The 25,099-nt window shown below is 31.7% G+C and overlaps 1 protein-coding gene across 3 annotated transcripts in view; it reads right to left on the reverse strand.

Annotated features, from left to right (window-relative positions):
* Positions 1-1,381: 1,381 nt before the first annotated feature.
* LOC100577638 overlaps positions 1,382-25,099 on the reverse strand; it is a 31,990-nt gene continuing 8,272 nt past the window's right edge. For all 3 annotated transcript variants that reach the window (XM_006558424.3, XM_006558423.3, XM_003249256.4), the window contains 3 exons: positions 3,494-3,665; positions 3,252-3,309; positions 1,382-2,607 (listed from right to left, as the gene is read on the reverse strand). In XM_006558424.3, coding sequence (XP_006558487.2) covers positions 1,924-2,607; positions 3,252-3,309; positions 3,494-3,665 — 914 coding nt within the window. In that variant the 3' untranslated portion in view covers positions 1,382-1,923. The remainder of the gene's footprint in view (positions 2,608-3,251; positions 3,310-3,493; positions 3,666-25,099) is intronic.

A 25,099-nucleotide genomic window follows, 5' to 3' on the forward strand; every position in this document is an offset into this window, starting at 1 on the left:
TTAAAAATAGTCTACTTGTACAGAAAAAAGTAAAATTTATATTTTATTGTCAAAATTTTAATAATAATAATAAGTTAAAATTTGTATGCTAAAATAATTTAGAAATTAAATTATTGCATACTAAAAGTATCATTAACAATTAGATAATTTGAACTTATTGTTCTAAGAAAAGACTAATCAAATAAATCCTTATTTAAATTAGAAATAAATTTTCATTGATATATATATATTTATATTGTAGATATAAGAAGATTAGATTCGTATCGTATCGTTGGGGTTTCCAGAGAATGAAATCTTGTTAATAAAATGTCAAATTAGATTACATATGAACTGCATACCAATCGTTTTGACGAATCAAAAATTATATTTTATTCAAAAACCTATATATTCAATATGTATTGTTTTAGTTTTTTTCATTCTGATCTTGTCAATAGATTTCTAAGCTCTTATTAAAAAATATTTTAAATCGTGTATTATTTGATTAATAATCATTATTTGTTTAAATATACTTATTAAAATATATTTTGGATTTCCATAAAGAACACTAAATATTATTATTAGTTTCTGATATCTTTTGAGTAGGTTTCATCGTGTCACGATCTATAATACATTATTTGCTGGGGAGAAATTATGAATTTATTTATAAAAAAAAAATTGCTCAACGAAACAAAATATAGTAGTCAGATTTCGACGGTGATGCAGCGATTTCGATTAAGTGTATTCCACAATATAGAGCATATTCATAACATGAAATATAAAACTCTCATTATCAACTATATATATCGTTAACTTTGAACATGGTCAACATATAAATATACAGTCATCACGTTAAGTTAAATGTATCCATACAATACATACAATGAATCTATACACGGTATAAGTAAAATCCCTACATCTTTTCTTGTTTTTTTTTTTCTTCTCGACAGTTTAGATACATACATAAATGCATACACACGTATATGCGAAGTATATATATCTCGGAATATATCGCTAATACACAATTATACAAAACGCTATAGCGAAATTCGCGTTTGCGTGTGTGGTTCCTTTATATTTTTTTTCATTTTGTTTCTTTTTCCCTTATAGAAATATACATTTATCAATAGTACGTAGAGACGCTACTGATTAAAATAGAAAACGAAAATACAAGTATAAATGAAAAAATATATATATATGTATATATATATATATATATACATATATATATATAAATAATATGTATATATAATATGTGCATTTATATTATACATATGTATATATATATAATATATATAATATAAACATATATATAAATATACAAATACACATCGAAAAAGTTTCATTTACATGAATTACAAAGAACGGAGTATTAGTTCAACGGATAATCTCTCTTTTTTCTCCCTTTTTCGCTCTCTTTCATACAATGTTTTCCGTAGCACTTAAATTGCTTATTATACTTTGGCACTTATAGCGAAGAATTTTCTTAAATTGTAGTTTACATTAGAGATTTTGCTATTTTTGTTTCATTTTTATTATTTTGAATGGATCACATTTATCTTTTAGGCCAACAAAGTATTTTGCGCTTTTATTTATTATTACTCAAGTGGTTATCGCTTGATATCTTTGCCAATTGCAAAAAAAATGTACGGAATCTTTTTTAGAAACATGTAGAGAAATATCCGTAGTATCTTCTCCGTTTGTTGGTCAGTCTCCAGCCTCGATGGGCTCTCTCTCCTTCTTTACTGTTCATGCGAATAAATTCGTCTCGACGAAGAACTCGAGAAATCCCCGTCGAGTTCTGCTCGCTCTTCTCTCTCTCGCTCTCTCTCTCTCTCACGCTCTTTTTCATTCACTCTCTCTCTCTTTCTCTCAATTCGCAGAATATATCTGTGTGAGTGTGTATGGTATATATCAGTCTTATCTGGTGGTGTACGGTCAGCCCGGTCACGTCATTTGTGCGGCATTGAAGCCTCGTTTCCTCGGAGTGGTGAATTGTGGGCTGGTGATTTGATACTGTTGCACGTATGGATTGTTCCTAAGGACATTACCACCAGGTGAACCGGTCGAATATTGCGAAGGTACCGTGATTATCCCAGTTTGTTGCAAATACTGTTCACGATAAAGTGCCTGTTGCGTCACGTATTCCCCGTTCACAGGATTCTGAGCACTGTAATGAATCTTCACGGTCTTGGCCGATGGCTGATTAGCGTTGCACTCCTTATAACTATCTTGATAACGCAAACTGGTTGGAGAGGAGCCAGGCGGTGTGACATTTTTCAGACTTTGGGTTGGACTTTGGGTGATCGATTCTAATACGTGTCTCGGCATACTTGGCGATGGGCAGTGAGTCTCTTGGAGACCATCCACGCGATTCGCATTTCTCATGTAAATAGGTGCGCTTTCCGGTCTACCACCGACTATATTCCTTATTCCTTCCCTGTCTTTTGCGCTCAAACTCTGTCGAGATGCGTTCAGTCCTGAACCGCGATTTTTCATCGCGGACGGGGATGCGTTGTTCAAATCGGAGACACTCGACCAGCTCACACTGGCTAATTCCCATTGACGTAGAAGATTGGACACTCGTTCAGCTCTTGCAGTCGTGTCGAGACTTTCATCGTAATCCGGACCCTGAAAATATTATTTTAAAAATGTTATTATTTTGTTATTAAGTAAGTAATTGTTAAATTTCTAAAAAAATATCGAAAGAATATTATAATATTTCAAGTATTTGATTTTATATGAACGTTGTATAAAAAAATATAAAAAAAATTTCTTCATACAAGAAACCAATGTTATGATGTCATCGGTCAAGAACAACCGGTACGAGAGAAGAGGGGAAAAGAATAACTTCTGTCTTCTGAAGGAACGTAAGAGCATTAAATATGGAGATGATGAAATATGGAGCAAATTTATATTTCATAGTCGATAAAAGTTGTAATTGACCGATCGACTTACATGCATACGAATTAATATTATTGTTAACGACAAGGCGACCACAAGGTCGATGAAGCCTTAAGGAAACATCTATTTTACATGCCCTGATTCCAATGCATTTTGCCGACGCGATAGAGAAAATAATTGCGTAATTCGAGGTTGATCTTGATCATTTTCTAAGCCGAAAGCTTTGTCACATAGTGAATCTTGTATGAAAATAACAAGGCATTACGTAAGAAGATAATGCAATTAATTTTTAAATGATAAAATGATAAATTGGAAAAAATGATTGTAGATAACATTGAGAAAAACAAGATGGAATTAAGATTTTAACTTACATTCTCAATTTTTTCGTCGAGCATTTTGAAGAAGTCGAGCTGACTGGTGGATATCTCTCTGCAAAAAAATATTAATTGAGTAAAAATATTGATATTCATTTTATTACATGTTTCATTTTATTACAAATAACAAATATGAATAAGCATATCATGCAATAAATCGAATGCGATAAATCAAATATATAATAAGGGAGTAGATAAAGCATAAATAAAATCAAGGATGGAGATATAATGAAACGTACGCTTGTTGCAACAGAGGACCACTTCCAGGTGTGTTCGACTTCTTCTTAGCTTGGCCCTTGATCTCGCCAGATCCATTTTGCTCTTCGTTTCGGTTCACCTCGACCCCATTGTTATTAGTTTTGTTATTTTTCGCGCTACCATTTCCATTTTTTTGTTCTACTGATGCAGAACCTGAAACACCAAGGTTACAAAAACGTTAAAACTTGAAGGTATCTTAATTAAATTTATAAATATAACATTAATTAAATGGAAACTTGAAATCTGATTTTTAGATTTACGAAATTTGAATATGAAAAATTGATAAAATCTCAAAATTCTTGAAATAAAAAATATTTGGGAAAATAACAAAAATTGTCAACTTTGCGACTTACAAAATTTGGTTAAATAAAAATTAATAAATTATTTATACGAATTATTATTTTCAACAGTTTCATAAAAATAAGTTCCGAGTTCTCGAAACTTCTTAAGTTTCAAAGTCTTCTGAAGTTTCCAAGATTCGAATATCTTTATATCCCTACTTATTGTAATTTATGTTTATTATTCACATATAATGTTATCTCTTTCTCAACGTAAGCAAAATCCGCAGAAAAGCAACAGATTATCAATTTCAATTCTTTCCATGTAGGGTACATGAAAATACGAGTATATAAAGAAACTTCTATGTCTATTCCGTAAGAAATAAAAGATACTCAAAAAGATATTTTGAACGATACTTCTTGAACGTTGCATTTAATATTTGTTCACTCAAATAGGTGATGTCATCGATGAGTTCAGAGTATCGTGAGAGAGGAAGATGAGAAAAAATATTGAATGCGACACAATCGACAGCAAAATTAACTTCCCTCGTGAGAGCAAAACAATTGCGTGAACTACAATTGTTTCAAAGGAGCCATTTTCTTCCATTACTTAGCAAAAGAGGCGCAAAAACAGGAGAAGCTTGGAAAAGGCATATTATTATATACAATGGAGGAAAACAACCGATGAAAAAAAATAAAATGTAATTTACGTGAAATTATCTTTCAAAGTGATGCAAAAAAAAACGCATATGAAATACACAGATAGAGTGCAAAGGTCAAGATTAACGCTCGTAAACATTTAATCTTATCGCAAGAAGGCTTGACACTTTTAAGGGCTGATACATTCGGGCCTAAGTCCAAATGGAATATTCGATTAAAATAAATGGTCAGTTACAAATGAACGATTGAAAAGTGGCGTACATTAACCTGATGCATCGTGACTTTCACACGAACATGGATAGATATGTATGGATATTATATGTGAAGAAGACACTTGCAAAGTTGCAACCATGCTTGAACGATAAAATAGTAACAGGTTTTCTTTGTCTGGCATTAGAAAGTTTAGATATAAATAGAGAACACTTTACATGGCCAGGCTATCTATTTTTCATTGAAACAATTTTTTAACACAGTGAATGTCACAGCGAGAATCCTCCTTTCAATCTTCTTTATTATTATTAACATTTATTCTTGATTTTCTTATCTTGACTTACTACTAATAGAAATAAATTTCATATTATATTAAATTTTTATTAAACATTCTGTTTAAAACATCTATAAGCTCTGAAACGTGACGATTAAAAAGATTTTTTTAATTAATTTTTAATTAATTTTTTCAATCCTAAAAATTCAAACTAATTCCGATTTTTTTTTTACAGGAACAGCTGATTCGCGAACGCATATCATACATTGGCACTTTTCTCCCAAAAAGCGCGAGTGAAGGGTTAAATTTGCCACTCGTTCGCACGCATCGGCGGGTCGTTAAAATTGAAGCGTGGGCGTGGAACGTTAATTGCAACAGGCGCGTGGTTCGAGAGGCGACGAGTGCAGCCAGCCGAGGACCCACCTACTGACCTACACACGTGCAAAAAGACCGCCACCGATCGTTCGTGGCTCCCTGCGTGTCTCGGGTTTATTTGCGTTTCATTGTAATCCGAGTTCATTCTCCTTTTGCTCTCTTTCGCGCCCCTGTCTCCGGTCGCCTCGCGTGCCAATGAATGGACCACAAGTGCACGCGTATGCGCGCCGATCGGATCCGCGAGACGATTCATTTCCGCCTCGAATAACGTGATTCGAAACGAATTTCGAAAGATGCGTGGAGGTTTTAGATTTAAAATTTAATAGATGATTCACTAAGATTGAATTATGCTTTTAAATTATGATTTTGTTTTTTCAGGTATTAATCATCGTTGAACAAGGAATGACAAATTTCCTGTTTTCGATTTAAAAGGAATATGGACAATTCTGAGATACTTATTATAATATAATAAAGATAGAAAGATGATAATAATGCAACGAAAAATTAATAAAAATCAAGAAATATCTGTGAAATCAGTAATATTACACTATACATTTTTTTTTTATTTTTAGGTTTTTTATTGGAAAATTATACAAAATAATTGTTGGACATCTATAATCGAATATTTTGTACATTAGGTTATCTCATAAATATAGGAAAATTAGGAAAACGATGTTTAATAAACGAATTACAAAAGTTAGATGAAAATTAGTTACAAAATTACAAAACGAAACTGTTATTGTCAAAACGCAATGCAATTTCATGATAAACTATTATGTACTCGTTGTCCAAATCATCGCAATGAATCGAATTTTCTTTATTTTGAAACTATCTAAAACAGTATTACTCTAATATACAAAATATAAATAAATTTATCCACAAGATCTTACATTTCTCTCGGCTGCCTTACGAATTTCTCAATCGTTTTAAACGATTAAAACAATATTTATTTTTCTTCCTACAATGTGCACATATTATACACATCGAAATCTCGAAATAAGTGATATTGCCAAAGAGGGACACAGTTAGTTGAACCTTGACGGTTCAATGAATCTCGTCTCGGATCCAAATATAGAATATACCACTGTTAATTTCGAGTAACAAGTGGTCAGATGAAACAAGATTGGGCATCGATACAAATTCGCATCGATGCGAACAACGGAGTATTTTATTGGATAATGGAGGGAAAATAGGCGCGGTTGGGAGCGTTTTCCCTCGTGCACGCGATTAAATGAAACCGCAGGAGTAGCCTATATCGGAAAATAAGAGAAAACGACAAGTGGAAAAGTGTCGGTCGGATATCGCAAATTACACACGATCGTTTGTGTGAATTTTATTTTATCGCATGGCGTGAAGACAAAAGGATATTCGATTGATTATTCCTTCTCCTGTGCACGATATATCGACGTTAATCAAATAAAACGAAACCAACAGAATCGTGGAACGAACACGAACGAGCACGAACACGTTATTAACACTCTGTCTATATTAAATTGTCCATCCAACGATAAGTCTTCGTTATTTGATCGTCCTACCGCACGATCCTATTAAAGCTTTAACACCATTACCTAACCGTCTGTTTACTTGTTACTCTCCATGTTTCTGAGAAACCTGTAGAGAAAGAATCCTAAATCTAAAAAGCATTTTTCAGTTTACAAACATTGTTGTTCACGATACCGTATTTCGAAATCACGAGTCGCATTCCGAGCCAGAAGTCGGAAGCCTTGTCGAACAAAATCAAGAGGTTTTCCTGGGAATTAGTGATCGTGTATTAGGCGCCGACGTGGAGATATCGGTCAAAACCTTGACCAGGTGATTTTTTTTTTTTTATTTGAAATTATCAATTGAAACTTGGAATGGAAAAATCTGAGTGACTGCGTAACTTAATCTCTGTTTCTTTTTTTTTATATAAATCTCAATGACTCGGTTAACAAACAAGAAAATTATTGATTTGATTAGGAGTTTATGATGAGTTTACGTTTTTATCAGAATCAGAAAGTTTTTCAAACTTTTTTTTTCAAACTTGATCTCTTCTTCATTTTACGAAATTTGTCAGTCAGCCAATAAGCTTTCCGATGATTTAACTCGATTGCATCATCTTTGCGTAAATTTAAAATTAGAACGATATTATAGGAAAGATATTACAAGTTATTAGATTATAGATTTCCTTTTTTACAATTTTTATAATTCATAATTTGTTAATTTTTTTATATTTTATATATTATTAATCTGATAACATTAATCTACTGATAATATAATTATTGATAATATAATTATACAACAGAATATATCAATGAGATCACTTATTATTCAAAGGTTGTAATACTATCATTTTTATCAAATCATTTTTATCTATTTTATTATACACGTGTACTATCTATTCTATATCTTCCTTTCAAACGAGTTCTCTCTAATTAGTAAAAAAAGACATATAAAAAAAAAAATTACTCAATCTTAATTAAAAGCAAAGCAGACTTTTTTTTTATGCGAAAAAGATTTATCTCCCTTCCATTTCCCACATTTACCCATTTAATTTCATACGTCGAAATATATCAAAGTGAAACATGCACGAATGTGTGCAAAAATATGTAAAAAGTTAAAAATAAAGTATCATCTCGGACAGGCTTCAAATAATCCCACGACGAAATCGTATTTGCATCCATGGAGTGGAAAGACCGAGAAACCGGTCGAATGGGTTGCTAGGATTCACCCGACATCCATCATGGATACAAGAATATTTTCAACCTCGAAGATGGATAACAAAAAATCAAATCAAATCCGGGATCTCATTCATCTGCCACGAATCCTCCCAGATTTCGTCGTCCCAGCTGGCATCGCGCCGAAGGTCGACGTACGTCGGAGAAACAAAATTCTGAAATTCTATAAAACGGCGGAGAGATGCGTGAAAAGTGAAAATAAATCCGTGACGCGCGAACGAGAGTCTCTTTGGTGCCGCCTTCCTACGTGTAAAAATTCTGCTCATTCGTATTAGCATCCTCGAACAGCGAGGGGAGAGGATCGATTGCATCACGTTGCTTATTCCTTTCGTCTCTTTTGCGGAATATTTCGTGTAATTGGGAAATCTCGTATCGTGTAATCGAGTTTCGGATTCGACTGCGAAACTGCCAAAGTTCAACTAATAAGATCATTGTGGATTTACAACTCGGGAGGATTGTAAAGTGATTATTGGAGATTCGTCGAGATTATTTTTATTCGTAATTATTTATTTATGTGGGAAATTCGATGATGAATATTTCCGATCCGTTTATTTTAACATGGTTGTCTATTACGGGAATGTAATAGAAGTAATAATTTATGACGAATGTAAGTTTATGTATTTGTGGAAAATTTTAAATGACGAAAATATTGACGTAATGTACGTATGATGCGAAATAAGACACAAAATGGATAACTGGATAAAACGGATCTTTATCTCGGTTTCTTTACTTCTCTAGTTGTACGTCCATATACTTATAATCTGATATGAAAAAAAAAATAATCAAGATTTATGATTATTATAAGAAATTTTTTAATTCCCCTTTAAGAATTAAATATCAAATTGAAAAGATAAAAACCATGTCTCAACCAAAAATGGTTGAGAAATACTGAACTAGATCAATTATACCCGATATAGAGAGATAAGGGAATAGGTAATCTTATGCTCGTCCGATTCAATATTTGATAGGAAGCTCACAATGGATAGCCGGGAAACGATAGATATCGTAGAAACGAGTGAAAATTTCTCATTCATCTTCTTGTCAGATTTATCGCATCGAGAAATGTATATAGCGTGCATATTGAACACACGCAACAACTCGAGGACGATGACACATTAGATTCTAGAATTCATCACGATATATAAATGCACCTCGCGTGATAATTATGAAATTTATACTGAAAACTCTGAAATTTAACTCTCGTCTCTCTCGAGTCTCTTTGATCTTTCGTTCGCAATTCGCATCCACTTTCTTATTATGCATGTCGTACGATAATTAACTCCTTTGGTATCGATTCAAATTTGAAAAAAAACGTTTTCCACGTGGATTTAATTTGCTCCGTACACGTGCCACTAATACATCCATCACGTTTAAAAATAAATCGACACATTCTTCTCGTGTATTCAAGAATTCATCTATATAAAAAATATATTATCTACGTATGGCAAAGTAAAAATAAATAAATTCAAGAAACAACAATAAGCAATTTAATAATAATAATCCTGACGAAATCAAATCGTCTCGATGCTCTACTTATCTTTTTACATCATACGATAATTTTTATTGTTAACAGATTTCACTGAATTCTTATCATCTTGACATCGACTTGATTGATCACCAGATTCTTCATTTTCGCGATACGAATCCATGAAATCAAGAGATACGTTATTACATTTGAATCTAATTTTTATAAAGCCACGACGAATGAGTGTCTACGACTTCCTTTTACTTGCTCTTTATTTCAAGAATATTATGGACATTACGAATGTTAAGGACGTCGTTTCATAGTCCTTGAAAAGTGGTCGACCGAAGGCGACCAAGAGGGGCCGGAAGTGGAAGATCAAAGACCTCGGGAACAAGCAAACTTTATAATAGGTTTCATAACTCACCGATTACCTTGTCGATGCAAGAAACGAGACTTTGTGCATTCCAGCGATCAGCGTCATGTTTTTCCTTCGTAACGCGAACGATTTCTGTAGTACGATAAATATGTCGAGGACACGAACACGACGAGCCGCGCAAAGTCGACCGGTCATGGAATCTGGTCGAGAACAAGAGCAAGAGGATCATAATACGGTTTGATACCAGACTTCAAATAAATCTATACGTGCCTTGAATATCTGTTTTATTTTATTCAACTTCCACTGCTATTTCCGTCCGATTATAATAATTTAAATTGTTTTTTTATAAACGAGCCTCCAAAATTGATCAATATATAAATATATAAATATAAAATTTTATGATTAATCGAAATTTGATTTTTAGACTCGTCAAATATCGAAACTCTTGAAATCCAGAATTGCTTTCTCAACATATATATTTTGTTAAAGATTAAAATTTGATTTTGATTTCTAGAATTCTTCGAATTTATTAGATTTTTTTAAAGTAGATTGGAGGCCATCTCTGAAGAGTTATTGAGACAATTATATGTATCTCAATCGAGCAAAATTTAAATTTCATGATATTCCGCAACGTGTTTTACGCATCAGGAATGTACACGATCCAGCGTGCAAAGTGAACAGAGAGAATATTTCAGATTTAACCAACAACAAACAACGGAATAGCATACATCGTGCTATATACAAATGAACTCATATCCAGTCCATAAAAGTAGAGACGCCAGAAGATTCGTCTGGCGTTTACGCGCGTGATGCGTGCTACTTAAGACTTTTATAGAAAATTCTTGTATATTGTGAGAACGATAAAAATAAGAAAAAAGAAAAAAAAAAAAGCTACGCAAACAATTTTATTGGCGTTGCTTAAGAGCTGATTAAATCAGTTCCACGGGCAACCGGAACGGCTTAAGACTATCAATGACGTAAATTTTAAGAATTTAACGCAAGAACGATGTGGTTGGATAAGCAGGCGATAATAGAAATCTAAGTTGCACGATTTCTTTTTCCGTGCCACCTATCTGTGCAATCTCGTGCAGTGAAATATTAACCAAATCTATCAATTGTGTTGGATCGGAATTGTAATTTACGAATTCGCAAAATAAACGAATCAAAACTGGCTTGCCGTTCTATTAATCTACAATTATTTGCTTCTTAAAGGTGAATTTATAAATTTTTCAAACAATTCCTAGATCAATCGAGAGTTGCAATATTTAAAATTGCAAAAAAAAAATAAAAAAGACGAAACATTTGTACTTTTCGAATAGTACCAGTGTACTTTTCATAGAATTTATATAATACTACAAAGAAACGTGGATGAAATGAAATAACTAGATGGTCAAGTTTTATTTACAAATTCTTGACTCTCTGTAACAGAATAATCGTCTTTGTATCAAACTCGAGTCGAATCGAGCGAACGATCAAAGGAGAGCGTAGCTCGTTAAAAGATGCACGGGTTTAATGGTTTCTCTTCTGTAATTATTTGATAAAAGAAGTAATACGGCAAACGGAACCACGTTTGGCTCACGAGGAACTGTGTCACAGTGTACTCGGCGTATATTACAAGACGTGTACACGGTCACGTAGTTCGAAGTGAACGCGTAATATCATGTGTTACGAATATACATTGAGTAAGGAAGCTTCATCGTGTGTCTCATGTCTCGTTTATGTGGAATATAAAAAAAAAACAGAGAAAAACGAGATAAAATTGTCCTCTAACATCGTATTTAACGAGATAAAATTGGCTGATGTTCTTCTAATTTAATTTTTCATTAAAATAATGATCAAAATTCCGTGGATAACTTGCAACGTTATATTATATTATATTCGAATTACACGAGCGATATAATGATATTCAGTTGCTGCAAAGTATATTAATCTTTGATGAATGGAGAACGTTGGATCAAAAGTGACCCCCATAAAGCGCATGATTCCATTATGAGGTCTCACCCTCAACAATAATTGAATAAAAATTTTAATTTCAATAAGTATCTATTAACTTACATTTCATTCGAATTTGAAAATAAAATACAAAGGAATAACAATTTTGTATTTAAAAATAGCATAAGCAATTTTTCCAATAATATTGCTTTAAACTTTAAAAAAAAAAATGATTTAAGAAAAAAATCATTAAACATTTGCCAAAAACAGAAACGCGAAATATTCGGGCGATCGAACGCTTTTGCGACCAAATCTAGCTGATCGAAATGGAGGGAGGGGATGTATAAATGAATATAGCAGAGAACGTCGATTTTAGCAATTCCTTCGAGAAAACAGACGTTCATCACGATGCTGGTGTGCACTGGAATCACCCTATATTTAGTAATGGTTGAGAGTGTTGACGCATGTAACTTTACGTCACGCTTTGTCGTATATTCTAACACATGACTGTTTAAATATATCTACACGTAAGGTCGTGAGAGCGTTCCTAATGATATACTAGTGTACGTGGTCATTGGCTAGTCTCGAGAGCGTGGCCCACTTTGCGGCTATCTTGCTTCTCGATAAATTTAGGAACGATGCGCAGCCTAGACGTGGATGCGTAATATGTATTCTTGCGTCAATTCCATCGCCTTTATCCGCCATTATTCTACTTTTCATCGATCATCTTCTTCGATAACTAATTACAAGTGATAAAAGCTGGATAAGGTGGTTTCCATTTAATGGGAAGAGATCTTCGATATCTAATTATAAGTATGTTAAATTCGAGCCGGAAATATGAAGATTGGCGAGGAAGAAATATTATTTACTACTAGAACGGATAAGCTGAAACTTTGAATCGAATCGAGAAACTCGTATTTGAACGAGGTGATGAGTCTTTGGAACTTATAATTGGTCCAAGAACCCTTTGGAAACTTTCTCTGTTATTAACCAAAGTTGAAAAGAATTTAGACTATTGGAGAAGAAATAAAGAAAGAATAGTAATATATAATAAGGTTATATTCTTGTTATTCTGACATTGTTAATTTTAGAACTTCGATTTTCAATAATTCATTATATTTTTATGAAACAATATATTTACAAAATATCTTAAGAAAAATTGTATCTGTACTTTTATATTAAAATTGAGCTTGGATTATGAAGTATATGAAATTGCAGGATGTCGGATTGAGATTATTCTTCGCGTTAAAACCAATCATAATCAATTTGATTAAAAAATTGTTTAAAATTCCCGCAATGAAAGTCATCGATTCGATTTAACAAATGGGGAAGGAAGTTGAAAATTGATTTTCGAACAAGTTAAAGAGCCTTAATTTTTCTCCCGGGATATCCTCTGGCTCGTTTTACAACATTTTTTAACGACTCAATTCTCTTTCATTTCCTTTCGAAGAGATCCACGAGAAAAAACGCGAACTCGCCAATCGATTGGTAATTATTCTTCGCGTCCTGTTCCATTACGGTTTTATCTTGAACGATGTATCTGTCGATTAGATTATTAAGTGAAAATGATATATTATATTTTCAATAAAATTAAAGAGAATGAGAAAAAAAAATTATTCTAAATTAAGAATCAAATGAATTTTAATCAATTTTCAAATATAATGGTTTCAGAAAATTGATTATTTGAATTATTGATAAATTTGCTCGTTTCGTTGCTATTTTAAACCATTTCTCATTATACAATAGAACTTTATTCGAATTAATGCAATCACAATACATATTTGTTTACTAAATAATAGTTTCTGAATTTGTATTATTTAACTTAATTTATGAATTGCAGATTAATCTTTCTTCGCACTAGTTATTCTAATATAAATAATGATAAAATTAAAAAAGAGAGAAATTCTTTATTACATAAAAAGCAAATAATTAATTCTGCAACATGTTTGCTTTTATTTTACGAACGAATACGGAATTGATGGATTTTTATTATTTGACTGATCCAAAGAATCTTATCTTATATCGGATAAATAGTGTATTACTATACTTTGAAACGAAGTTTCATCTCAAGACGACATTTTTTAACAAAATCGATAATTTTGCTAAAACGCTTATATATATGAATATATGAAAATATATTCATATATACATGAACCAGAAATAAAATATAGCAAGAGTAATTAATTGTAAAAAATTAACCTCTTGCCTTGCAATTTAATGAAAGTCGTTCAAGAAATATTATTCAATTTCGTTCAAGGCTCATTATTCAGAATCGTCGATATATACTTAAATATTATTATTAATTAAAATCACAATTGTTTTTAAACATTCTTTTACAATGTAATTTTACAAATAATAAGTAAAATTGTTAATTTCAAAAATTTATAGATCTCTAGAAATTATCAAGGATCCATAAAGATCACAATAAGAACCATTGCCATAAACAACTTCAACTACTCCATCCGTATAATTCCCTCTTTCTTTCACCGATAATTTTTTAATAACCGATCGATAAACGAACTTGGGAGAAAACGTCCGATTGTTTCACGGAGAAACGAGCTCGCGGAGGATCATTTTTGCATAGTCCTCCACGATTCACCGGCCTTCCTTTTGCCGCCAACAGGCGGGGAATTTTCCATTGTCCGGTTTTAAAATAAAAAGCGGGGCATTGAAACGCGCATGGCCCTTATCAATGGTGAAAAGAGAAACAAAGAAGTTGGTTGGGGTAGATGGATCAGAGACGAAAGGAAAGGAATAAAAGGGAAAAACAAAAGGGACGAAACATTCCTTCCCGTCCTAGGCAAACGGGAAACGATCAACAAGATTATAATATAACCGTCGATGAAAGGCTTTGAGTCGGTCTCAGGTTGGACCGAACTCGCTGGTGCACGATAAACTTGCACGTAATCAACCAGAGGCGTAATTAACTGCGACGCAATTAGTTCACCTTCGACGCGATGTGCACCCGCTATTTCATCTATCGATCCACATCTCTTTTCGTTGTCCCTTTGTTCCGAGTGGATCGATCAGGTGCCGAAATCCATCGAAGGGAAACATCAAAGAACCGATAACAGTTTCCCTGATTAATAAAATGGAGCGCCTTCGTGTGCACGATAAATAAGCCTCGTGCTCATTCTTCGCCTTCCTTTGAACAGTATATAGAACAGTGGTTCTCAAATAATGGATCGCGAACTGTTTTTTCAGAGCTGTTATTTGTAATTGATTAATTGAAAATTGATAAGATGGTAAAATTTTTATAATTTTATGACATAAAGACTTTAAAGTTTGTTCAGCTGTCAAAATTCAGAATGTTTTTATAAAATATAATCTCTTTTCCTTGCTTTTTTTTTTAAACTTTATAACAAACAAATACCATCCTTTTCAAACTAATCTAAATCTCATTTAAATGTTTAATATAAAACTTGTCTTTTTATAATAAAATAATAAATGAAAATATTGTATTTCAGAAACTTCATTTTAAATTAACATACAACTAAATATTATTTATAGTTGGTCACATTTGTGAAACTTGCCATTTTAATGACCTTTAATGTCAACAATAAAATATCCTTATCGTAAGTTGATTAATGGTTTAGAACTGTCCAACCTTGCCCAATCTTCTTTAAGTTAGCAACAACATTTTAAAACTAATTAGATTTTCACAGCACATCATAATTACTTCCTTTTTTTTTTTTTACTATTCGTTTAAGCAAGAAAAAAAAATATTTAAAAACTTCCATTTAATATAAATACAATTTACAATATTAACATATACATTTCAAATATAATTATTATTAATTTAATTTCTCTATAAATTACATTTCTTAATATTTTTTATAAATATTAAATAATGTTTGACAATTTTAATAAAATTCCTGCAACACATCTAAAATGCTACCTCATACTTAAACATTTGAAAGATATATTAATTCAGAAAGATGTTGATCCTTCATAAAGAAAAAATAACGAATTCAAGAGATGGAAAAAATTCTAAGGTCGATGCGAATCGCGGTGGCCTTGCAAATATATCCGACGAATGGAAGTAAGATCCGTGAAGAATTTTGAAAGGATTTTAAATTTCAAGATCACCACGGTAGATAATCCTTTGTCATAAAGATTTTACAAAGTCACGTATAACAGTAAGAAACAAAAAGGTATAAAAGATAATCGAATTGTATTCGCGACATTTGAATCGCGAGAATGTCATAAGATGGAGCCTTGTTTCCTGACCCAAATTCCATCAGAGTCAACATCAGTCTAGCAATTCGACATGAAAAGAAAAAAATAATGGAGTCGGTCGAGAAATGACGGAACTAACCTAATGTTGGATTATTGCCGGAAGACGGTTGTTGCTCACCAATGATTAACGTAATACAGAAACACGATGGAGGAGGCAAGCGAGCGTAAACCTGAGAGCGACGCATTCACCTTGGATTCACGAATGAGGGATATAAAATCACGAAGGCCAATGGTAAAAATAAGAGAGGAAAGAGAACAAATCTCGTATTCTCAATGATCTTCAGTACAATTTAAATATTTGTTTTAAATCTTAGCTATTTTATTTATAATAGCTATTGTTTAAATTTTATATTAAGAAATGAATCGATAATTTTCAGATTCGAATCTTGATATTTGTGTTCACGAGAAAGTTTTTTTCTTTTTTCTTTTCTATTTCGTTAGAAAATAACATGGATGAAATTTTTTTTTAAATTTAGATTTAAAATTAAGATGATAAAAGTATTCATCTTTTTAATTTACAAAGTTCCATTTTTGTACAATATATTGATAAAATTGTATTAATCAAAATGAAACTAAAATCTGATTACAGATTCAATTAGATCATTATTATTAAGAATAAAATCATATCATTACATTCTCTTAACTTATTTATACAAATTATTTTTTACCCGAGTTTCAAATTACGAAAATAAATTTTATGCAAACAAATATACTTAACTCAAGAATAATGCTAATTTAATGATATTATCGCGAAATAACGCCGACGTAGCATTGAGATTACGTGCAAAATTACTGCATGTTTTTATATTTTTGTTATTCGATAATTAATTATATAACGACCATGGATTAATTTATCGAGTTGCAAACTGAAAACTACGCAAAATAACTTAATAATTATGCGATTATAATTTCAAGAAAAGAATCTAAAGTCTAAAAAAAAAAAAGAAAATATTATTAGATGTAAATTTACTGGATGCATATCAACAACGATCGATTGATGTTTCGGAGAATGAGAATCTCTCTACGTTCTTCGTCGAGAAAATCAAGATACTCCTACATTTCCGCTCGATTCGAATCGAAAAATAATTGAATGGATGAGAAGAGGAAGAGGAATAAAAAAAAATAATAAATAAAGGAAGAGATGCAAAGCGAAAGGATTTAATTTAATTTTTCCGTTATGCAAATTCTTTGCGAGATGGCAGGTCACTTGGTATATATCACGAATATATTTCCGTGAAGGTTGAAGCTTCCGGCCGAGAACATCGCGCTATTGGTACATGCATTATTCATAGATATGTGGGTGTCGCGTGCTATAATTCGATGGGTTTGACCCACACTTAATAGATTCATATTGTGCGTGTACCTAAGTGCATGCACGCGATACCGCATGTAAATTGAATTTTATTCCCAACCCCGCCTGATGTTCTATTATCATTCAACTGTTCTTCCTCTCGTAATAAGAAATTTATATTGCCTAACCTTTTTCGGTATTCATGAATTGTTCCTGAATTATTACATTATTATATTATTTATCAAATAATATTTGCACATCTCTATATTTGTTATAATCTATACGATGAATTATTCGAATATAATGTTGATTATTATTATACATTTATCATATACGAGTAATTTTTGTATATCAATTTCAATTCAATTTTACTATATCGTAACCTGAATCAATCCTTATTGTATAAGAATCTTAAAAAAACAGAATTCTGTATTCTATAAAATTAGATTCACGTGAAACGATCCTTTTTGCGTTTTTCATCATTTTGCCAGATAATTTCAAAGTAGTTTCATTGCGGAAAGTAAAATGAAATACTTATCTAAACTACTTCCATTAATAATATCAGCGGATGCTTCTCAACGATCTATGTTTAGCGGCATTGCATCGTTATCACAGCAGGTATCGCGACTCATTCAACCCACGTGGTTTTCAGTGTCCAGTCGAGTTCTGGAGCACGCGACGATCGCAGTCGACCCTGGCGCGACGTAGTAGGCCGATTTAACGATCATTCGCCGGTGTCGAGTCATCGTTGGTGGAGTGGAGCCGCAGAGTCGATTCATCGCTCGATGCACAATAGACCATTTAATTCGGTCGATCGACATCCGTAACGCGGAATTCCAATAATAACGTGTCGACCGGGAATGCGATTACTCAACGCTTCAATTCGCACCGTAATACGTCGATACTGCGACGAATACTAATTTTTTTTACACGCTTACTTCTGTTTCTTCCCCGACCTTTTTGTTGCCTCGACGTGTATATTGTTAATATCTCGTAATTTCTATTCAAAGAATTTTATGATTCGTTTTTAACGTTTGATTATATTGATACGTTATATTTTCTCTTTAAATAATTAGACTGTCAATATTGTAAATATTCATAAATGAATCGTGCACTTTTTCAGATTCAGAATTGTAATCGTTAACTAGCGTTTCAAGTAAGTTTGGCATTTATAGGTTATGTATGCATTATATGTATTTCGGTCATTTGACTCGATGTGTATATTGGTTTCAAAAATAATTAGTCTATTAAGGATTTCTTTTCTTTTTTTGTAATTTTATTTTTTTACTTAAACAATTAGAATATCGTTGTAAATATTCATAAATAAATTGAGCAATTAACTCGATCGTGATTGATCCTTCGAAATTAGTATATACGTAAAATATAATAATGTATACTTATTAAAAAAATTAATAAGTATAAGCAATAATTATATTTTAAATGTTTTAAATACAATTGTAAACGAATTTATGTTTATTTGCTGGTTTAGAAACGAGCAATTCTTTAGACAGAACGGAAATTACGCACGAGTTGAATTGGTTGAAAGATAGTTGTTACAACAATTCTTGGTGATAACCGATAGATACGCTAGAACTAGTAAGGAAGGTCAACGACTTCGAGTTTCTGCTCCGAAGTGATCAATAATTGCATCGATTGTCTTTCTGATTGCTCCAGGAAACTTAATTTCTTCGTTTCCTCGTTGAAGAAGATCATGAAGCTTCGTTATTTCCGATATTTAATCCGATTGCTTTCCCTTTGTTCCCTTTAACATTGCCGCTTTTGCTTATTATAATGCGACTGAATCGTATTATGAAGCTTATATACTTCACATGTTTAATAATGAAATAATAATAACAGCACGATCGAAGTTGAATAATGAACGATCCATTATATTAAATCGACGTAATAGGTATTTAATGATCGTCTCTTCAAAAGAGTTCTAAGTGAAATGGAACGTTACGAATGAAGCGTGAAAAATTGTGGATATCGTGATACGTATATATATATCCATGAATTTTAATATTTGAAAAAGTTGGTAGAAAGATCGATCGGTATAATTAAATGGGTCATCGATAAAGTGAACAAGGACGAGTATGCAAATGCGATCGATACGAAGCCGCATCTTTTGATAATCTAATTCAATAAAACCCAGCACGATTGATTTATTCGTATGCACGAGGAATATAGACGCATCTCAGATTTACAGTTAAATTTGTTCCTTTTTGGTTAAAAAGAGAGAAAGATACGAACCACGGTTAATTTTAGAGAAAAGAACAAGGATCTATTTTTCTCGACTCATCGCCCATCAATTTTCCGCAAAGCTGATGAATAATGAAATCAAATTACCATAAAGTAACCGTGGATTCTTGATGTATGAACTACGCATGGGCGATCTTAATGAATTTAAACAGACCTAATATATACAGGATGCAGTATGTAAATATCCTCACGATTTTGCAACCATTTCCTTCAGAAAAAAAATATTTTCACGAACTTTCAATCGACTAATAAATTGTAAAATTAAAAATTTCCAAGTTATCTTTTTGACTTTTAATAAAATCATTTATTTTTTATTTTATAATCGACCTTAAAACGAACTCAATAATTTATTATTCTATGATCTTAAGATGATCTTGAACGCAAAAATTTATTTTGATTTTTCTATCCATTTGTTTTGTAATCTTCGAATTTATTGTGATCTATGGCAATACAATGCAATGTATTTTCATAATGTCATGTAATAAAATCGAGATAACATGAATTTTTTTAAAAAGGAACAAATTTTTAATTTTATAATCAATCGAATATCGGTTAAATTTTCTACGAGAAATTATTTTCTCAAATTAATCATAGCATCTGATCATTTTTACAAATCGAAGAATATTTTACACGCGAAGAGCATAATACAGAAGCTGATTTCATCGCGAAACATTAAAATGCATCAACAATACCCGCGAGCGTTGTTTATTCGTTGGCCAGGAATTTCGCTCGCTCCTGTTAAAAATATCAATGAAATTCAATTCTTGATGGACGCGCGTGACCGACTCGATAGAAAATCGAACGGTTGTCCACCACTAGTTGATTCATCCCGTATACATCTGCCGTTAATGCATCTTGGCAGCAGACGGAGCCAAATATAGGACGGTACTTTCTATCCATTGTGAGTTGCCGTCCTCGAATAAACGCGTGAACTCGCGCCCAGACTCGCATCACGATCCGAATCACTGAATCATATAGTATATCGTGTCTTATATGGCTTCGTAGAATCGTATTAAAAATCTTTTGTTTCCTGTATTATGCGCTTGAAAAAGAGTAGAAAATAAATTGTAAATTAAATTTGAGAATAAAGGAAGAATTATTTATGCACATTATTTGATTTTATCAGAGCAAAATGGATTAATTTTCGATTAAACAACGATTCCATATTACATTTCAATTCTTAATTGAAATTTTTTTTATCTTATATCATATAAATATTTTGAAATATGAATCTAAAATACAAAAATTGAATTTTTAGATATGTGAAGAAATTTGGAAAGATTTATATAAAATCAAGTGGGGAAAAAGTTTCGAAGCAGAGAAAGAAAAATAAGTTTTTTGGAGTAACGTTACACCATGTGCTATGCGAAAACACGTGAATCAAAACAGAGGATAGCGCGCGTTTACATACAATTCGCTCTCGATTCGATCCTTCTGGATACAATTTGGTCTAGTATGCAGCTGCTTTAAGGCGAACGACTTGTAACTAAGCCACGAATTTATGGCTTTACAACGGTACGTTGAAGATGTTCTATTTGGAGGCAAAGAAACGAGAAATGTCTAATTCCTCGATAGATAGATAAGAAACAATGTTCTCTCCATGGAGTTTTTTTTTTTAATTTTATCTAGAGGAGATCAAAATTGACCTCGATATTGCTATCTATTCTTTTTTATCTCATCGCTGGGAAGTAATTTATTTTTTTTTTTTTTTCTAGGGCGAATTGATAAGAATTTATCGATGAATTTCTTGTCATATGCATAACACCGTTATTACTGCGAAGTCTCGTGAGCATCGATTGAAAACTAAGGAAGACCTAAGTACATACACACACGTTCACACGTGGGATCATAAATAATTCATAATCCACGTTAAAGATCGATCTGTTAACGTGAACAAAGAACGTACGATTACTGTATGTGAATACAGGAAGCGAACTGTATATCAATATTCGATACTTTTTTTCTTTTCCTCTCTTTTTAAAATTCTCGATATATTCTTTCGCTGGATGATATGTTTTTGAAAAATTATTCAACCATAAAATTTCAATAACGTGCATTCAATAACGTTGTCCATTCATATTTAAATTATTTTCAAATATATTGGTTGGTTTTTTCTTCGACAAGCAAGTTAACAATATGTCGTACGATCACCATACGAAAACCTCGTGACGCCTTCCATTACAATGTATCCACACTGTTGCTCGCATTTGAAAGATATATTATCTTTAGTGATATTATCAGTATTTCACCTCTGGCGTAATCTTCTATTTGATTGGTAAATATTAAATTTCATTGACTCGTAGCTTCTTTGTAAATAGTAGAGAGTTATAAAGTTCCGTTAACACGATATATACTTTGTGTCTTTTTAAAAACAGTTGAAACAGTTGAAGAAGAAGGATGGAGCAATAACGATAATCGAACGATTATAAATCATCAAAGAATAAAATGGTATACGATACGCGATTGAAACATTTACAATGACCAAGAAAAAAAAAAAAAAAAGAGGCGCGTCCAACGAATGGTACCATACGGATATGAGTCGCGAGTTCGAATTACCGCGATGTAACTGGTTTCCGTGAAAATCAATACTTGGACGACGATTGATAGTGATTCCAGTGCTAGGCTAGTCTCTCTTTCTATATAAGTAAAATAAAAGAGAGAAACGATATTGGTCTCCGCAACTTCTATTAAGGCGTCAGGCAATTTCTTCGGAGAAACGTAATAGTCTAGACGACGAGAAAAGACGGTCATTAGAAGAGAGAGATTTCCTTTCCTTTTTTCTCTCCCGGTGATCCACGAGATCTTTTTGAGAAAACCTGAATATATACTTTGATCCGAGATAATATAATAATCCTATCCTTAATTGAAGTTAAGGATAATTTATCATATAAATTTTTACCCGAATAGTGATTACGAAGAATAAAAAAGTACAGATTTTGAATTTTAAGAGACCTAGCATCTGTTATATACAGACTTAATGCACTTAAAATGTGTTCAAATAATGTATAAAAATATCTCGTTATAATTACATGTACATTTATTATTTGTATAACAATAATTTTTTTAAAATTGCATTACACGGTGAATTAATCCATTTATCCAAAAAAATTATTTATAAATTGAAAAAAATCGTTCTATGTCACGAGATGTATTATTATAAATCATAATATTCACGTGAATTATCGTTGAATTATTAACAGAAAATTTGTTTATTACACACGTGATACAGTATTTCATTCAGTGTATAATAAATTGATTTATAGGTATCACTTATGTAAATATGTATTTGCACACTGTGAAAATAATACAAATAAATATACCAACCGTTTCATCAACATCCGCGATAAAAAGAGGATTCTGCGTATTGTTAATAAATGTTCACGAAAACAAATATATGCTATACTTATCGCGAAAGCCCTGATCAAATCGGGAGAAATTTTTCCATGACTTTTACGCACATCAATCATTTAACTCTAAATTATTTATTTACTTTTATAAATGTAAAAATGTAGATAAATAGCAAGACGTTAAAAATAATATAATTGTTAAAAAAGAAACAAAAGAACGAGTCTATTTGATATCTATGAAAAATATCTATGAAAACAGGAAAAGAACTTTTTTCGAAGCAATAACTCATATTCCAATATGGTGAAACGTTCACTGTTTTATGATATCGCGTTCACGAGACCACGAAAAGCGATACCATGGAGACAGTACGAGATATTTTTTTTTTTTTTACGAACTACAGGTGATCTCAAGGATTTCGCGTTCTTTTTGAATGATAAAATGCAAATTTCTTTCAATGAGGAAAGCGACCTTTAAATCACATTATCAAAAAATATATATTGCGAATATATATTTATTATATATTGCAAAAAAAGAAAGAGAAAAAAATAACAATATTTGTCAAGTATCAAAAAATTGTTTTGAAATGTTTTGAATTATATTAACAGCGATTCTTAAATCATGAAAATTTGAAACGATTTATATTTCGCGCCATTTTTATTTAATTTTATTTAATTATTTTTTTCGTTCGCAAAAACTATGAACATAAAATTTAAGAAGGCAAGGCTAATAATATTTTTGCATAAAGCGTTAATAAAGTAGTTAAATACTTTCAAGAGTTAACCTTTGGACTTATTATAACGTGCAAACTAACAACGAAAACAAATTGCCGCTTCAGATATTATTGTAACGCATACATCTACGTTGTATTTTCAACCTCGCAATTGACGAGGTAAATAAATAATTATTAGGTGCATAAAAATTATAAATGGTGTTGAATCGATGAGTTTCGAAGAATTTCCAAGAATACTGCGCATTATTCCAATGATTATACTTTCAATATCGGCGAATGAAAAAAATAAACATCTACTAACTTAAAATCGATCATCGAATAAAAAACTATATTAAATAAAAAAAAATTGCTGTGATTTCAGACATTCAGAATCTTAATTACTGATTAATCATTTTTAATTATACCGTGTGAGCAATGCACAAAGCCATTCAAATTGGTGGATATATGTAGATAAGGTAGATTTAACTATATAATAAAGATTTTTATTAGTCGATAAGAACGAGATATCATTAAATATCTCGCTGTTATCTGCGCACTTTTTAAATTGCGCGTTTATTCCAAAAATTGTACGTAGAAACACAATCTCTCTCTCTCTCTTTCTTTCTCTGTCTCTTCTCTCCTCTTTCTATATTTTTACCACTTCTTTGAAATAATGAATTTTCAACAATGTATGTATGTTTTTCTGAAAAAACATTATAGATATTCTACGTCATAACTAGTTAATTCGCAAACATTCGCAATGTTTCTTTAACGACTCATCGTTAATTATTAAAATCACTAGAAATACTGTTTTTGAAATTTTATTTTTGCATGACAATATGTAAATATAGAAAGAGTAGATTGATAGCAGCATTTCAATATAGAAAGAATATCTTTGATAGAATGGCGATCCTCGAAATAAATTGTCTATTTACGTCTTATTAATCCAATGGATAATCTAAAAACTACGCATCAATCTTTTTCGAGAGTCTACGCCAGTGCGTGTAATATCGCATAGTCTATGCATAGTCATATGACTGTCATAATCAACGTATTTTTTTCTCGTTTCCCTATCCAAGATATGCGTATGAGACATGTTTTAAAGGGGAAAGTGACGTCTATACAAGATTGACAGAATAAATCGAATGCAACTCGATCGAAGATATTTTCTGTATAGCATAGTACCACATATTGTTTCAATAGCTATTAAATTTTCAATGAAATATCGAACAGTTTTAACTTTCTTCAGATTTAGAAAGAGAAATTTAAATAACGATAAAATGACTCAGCAAATCTTGCCCTAAAATTTGAAATATATAACTTTTGTGCCAAAGAAAAAAATTATTTTGTAACATATAATAAATTATACACTATATGCATATAAGATATCTATTAATAAATTGCAATGCACTATATGAATGATATATATATATATCATGACATATAAGTGGAAG

The sequence above is a fragment of the Apis mellifera genome, linkage group LG3, assembly GCF_003254395.2.
Source record: "Apis mellifera strain DH4 linkage group LG3, Amel_HAv3.1, whole genome shotgun sequence".
In the NCBI taxonomy this organism is placed as follows: domain Eukaryota; kingdom Metazoa; phylum Arthropoda; class Insecta; order Hymenoptera; family Apidae; genus Apis; species Apis mellifera.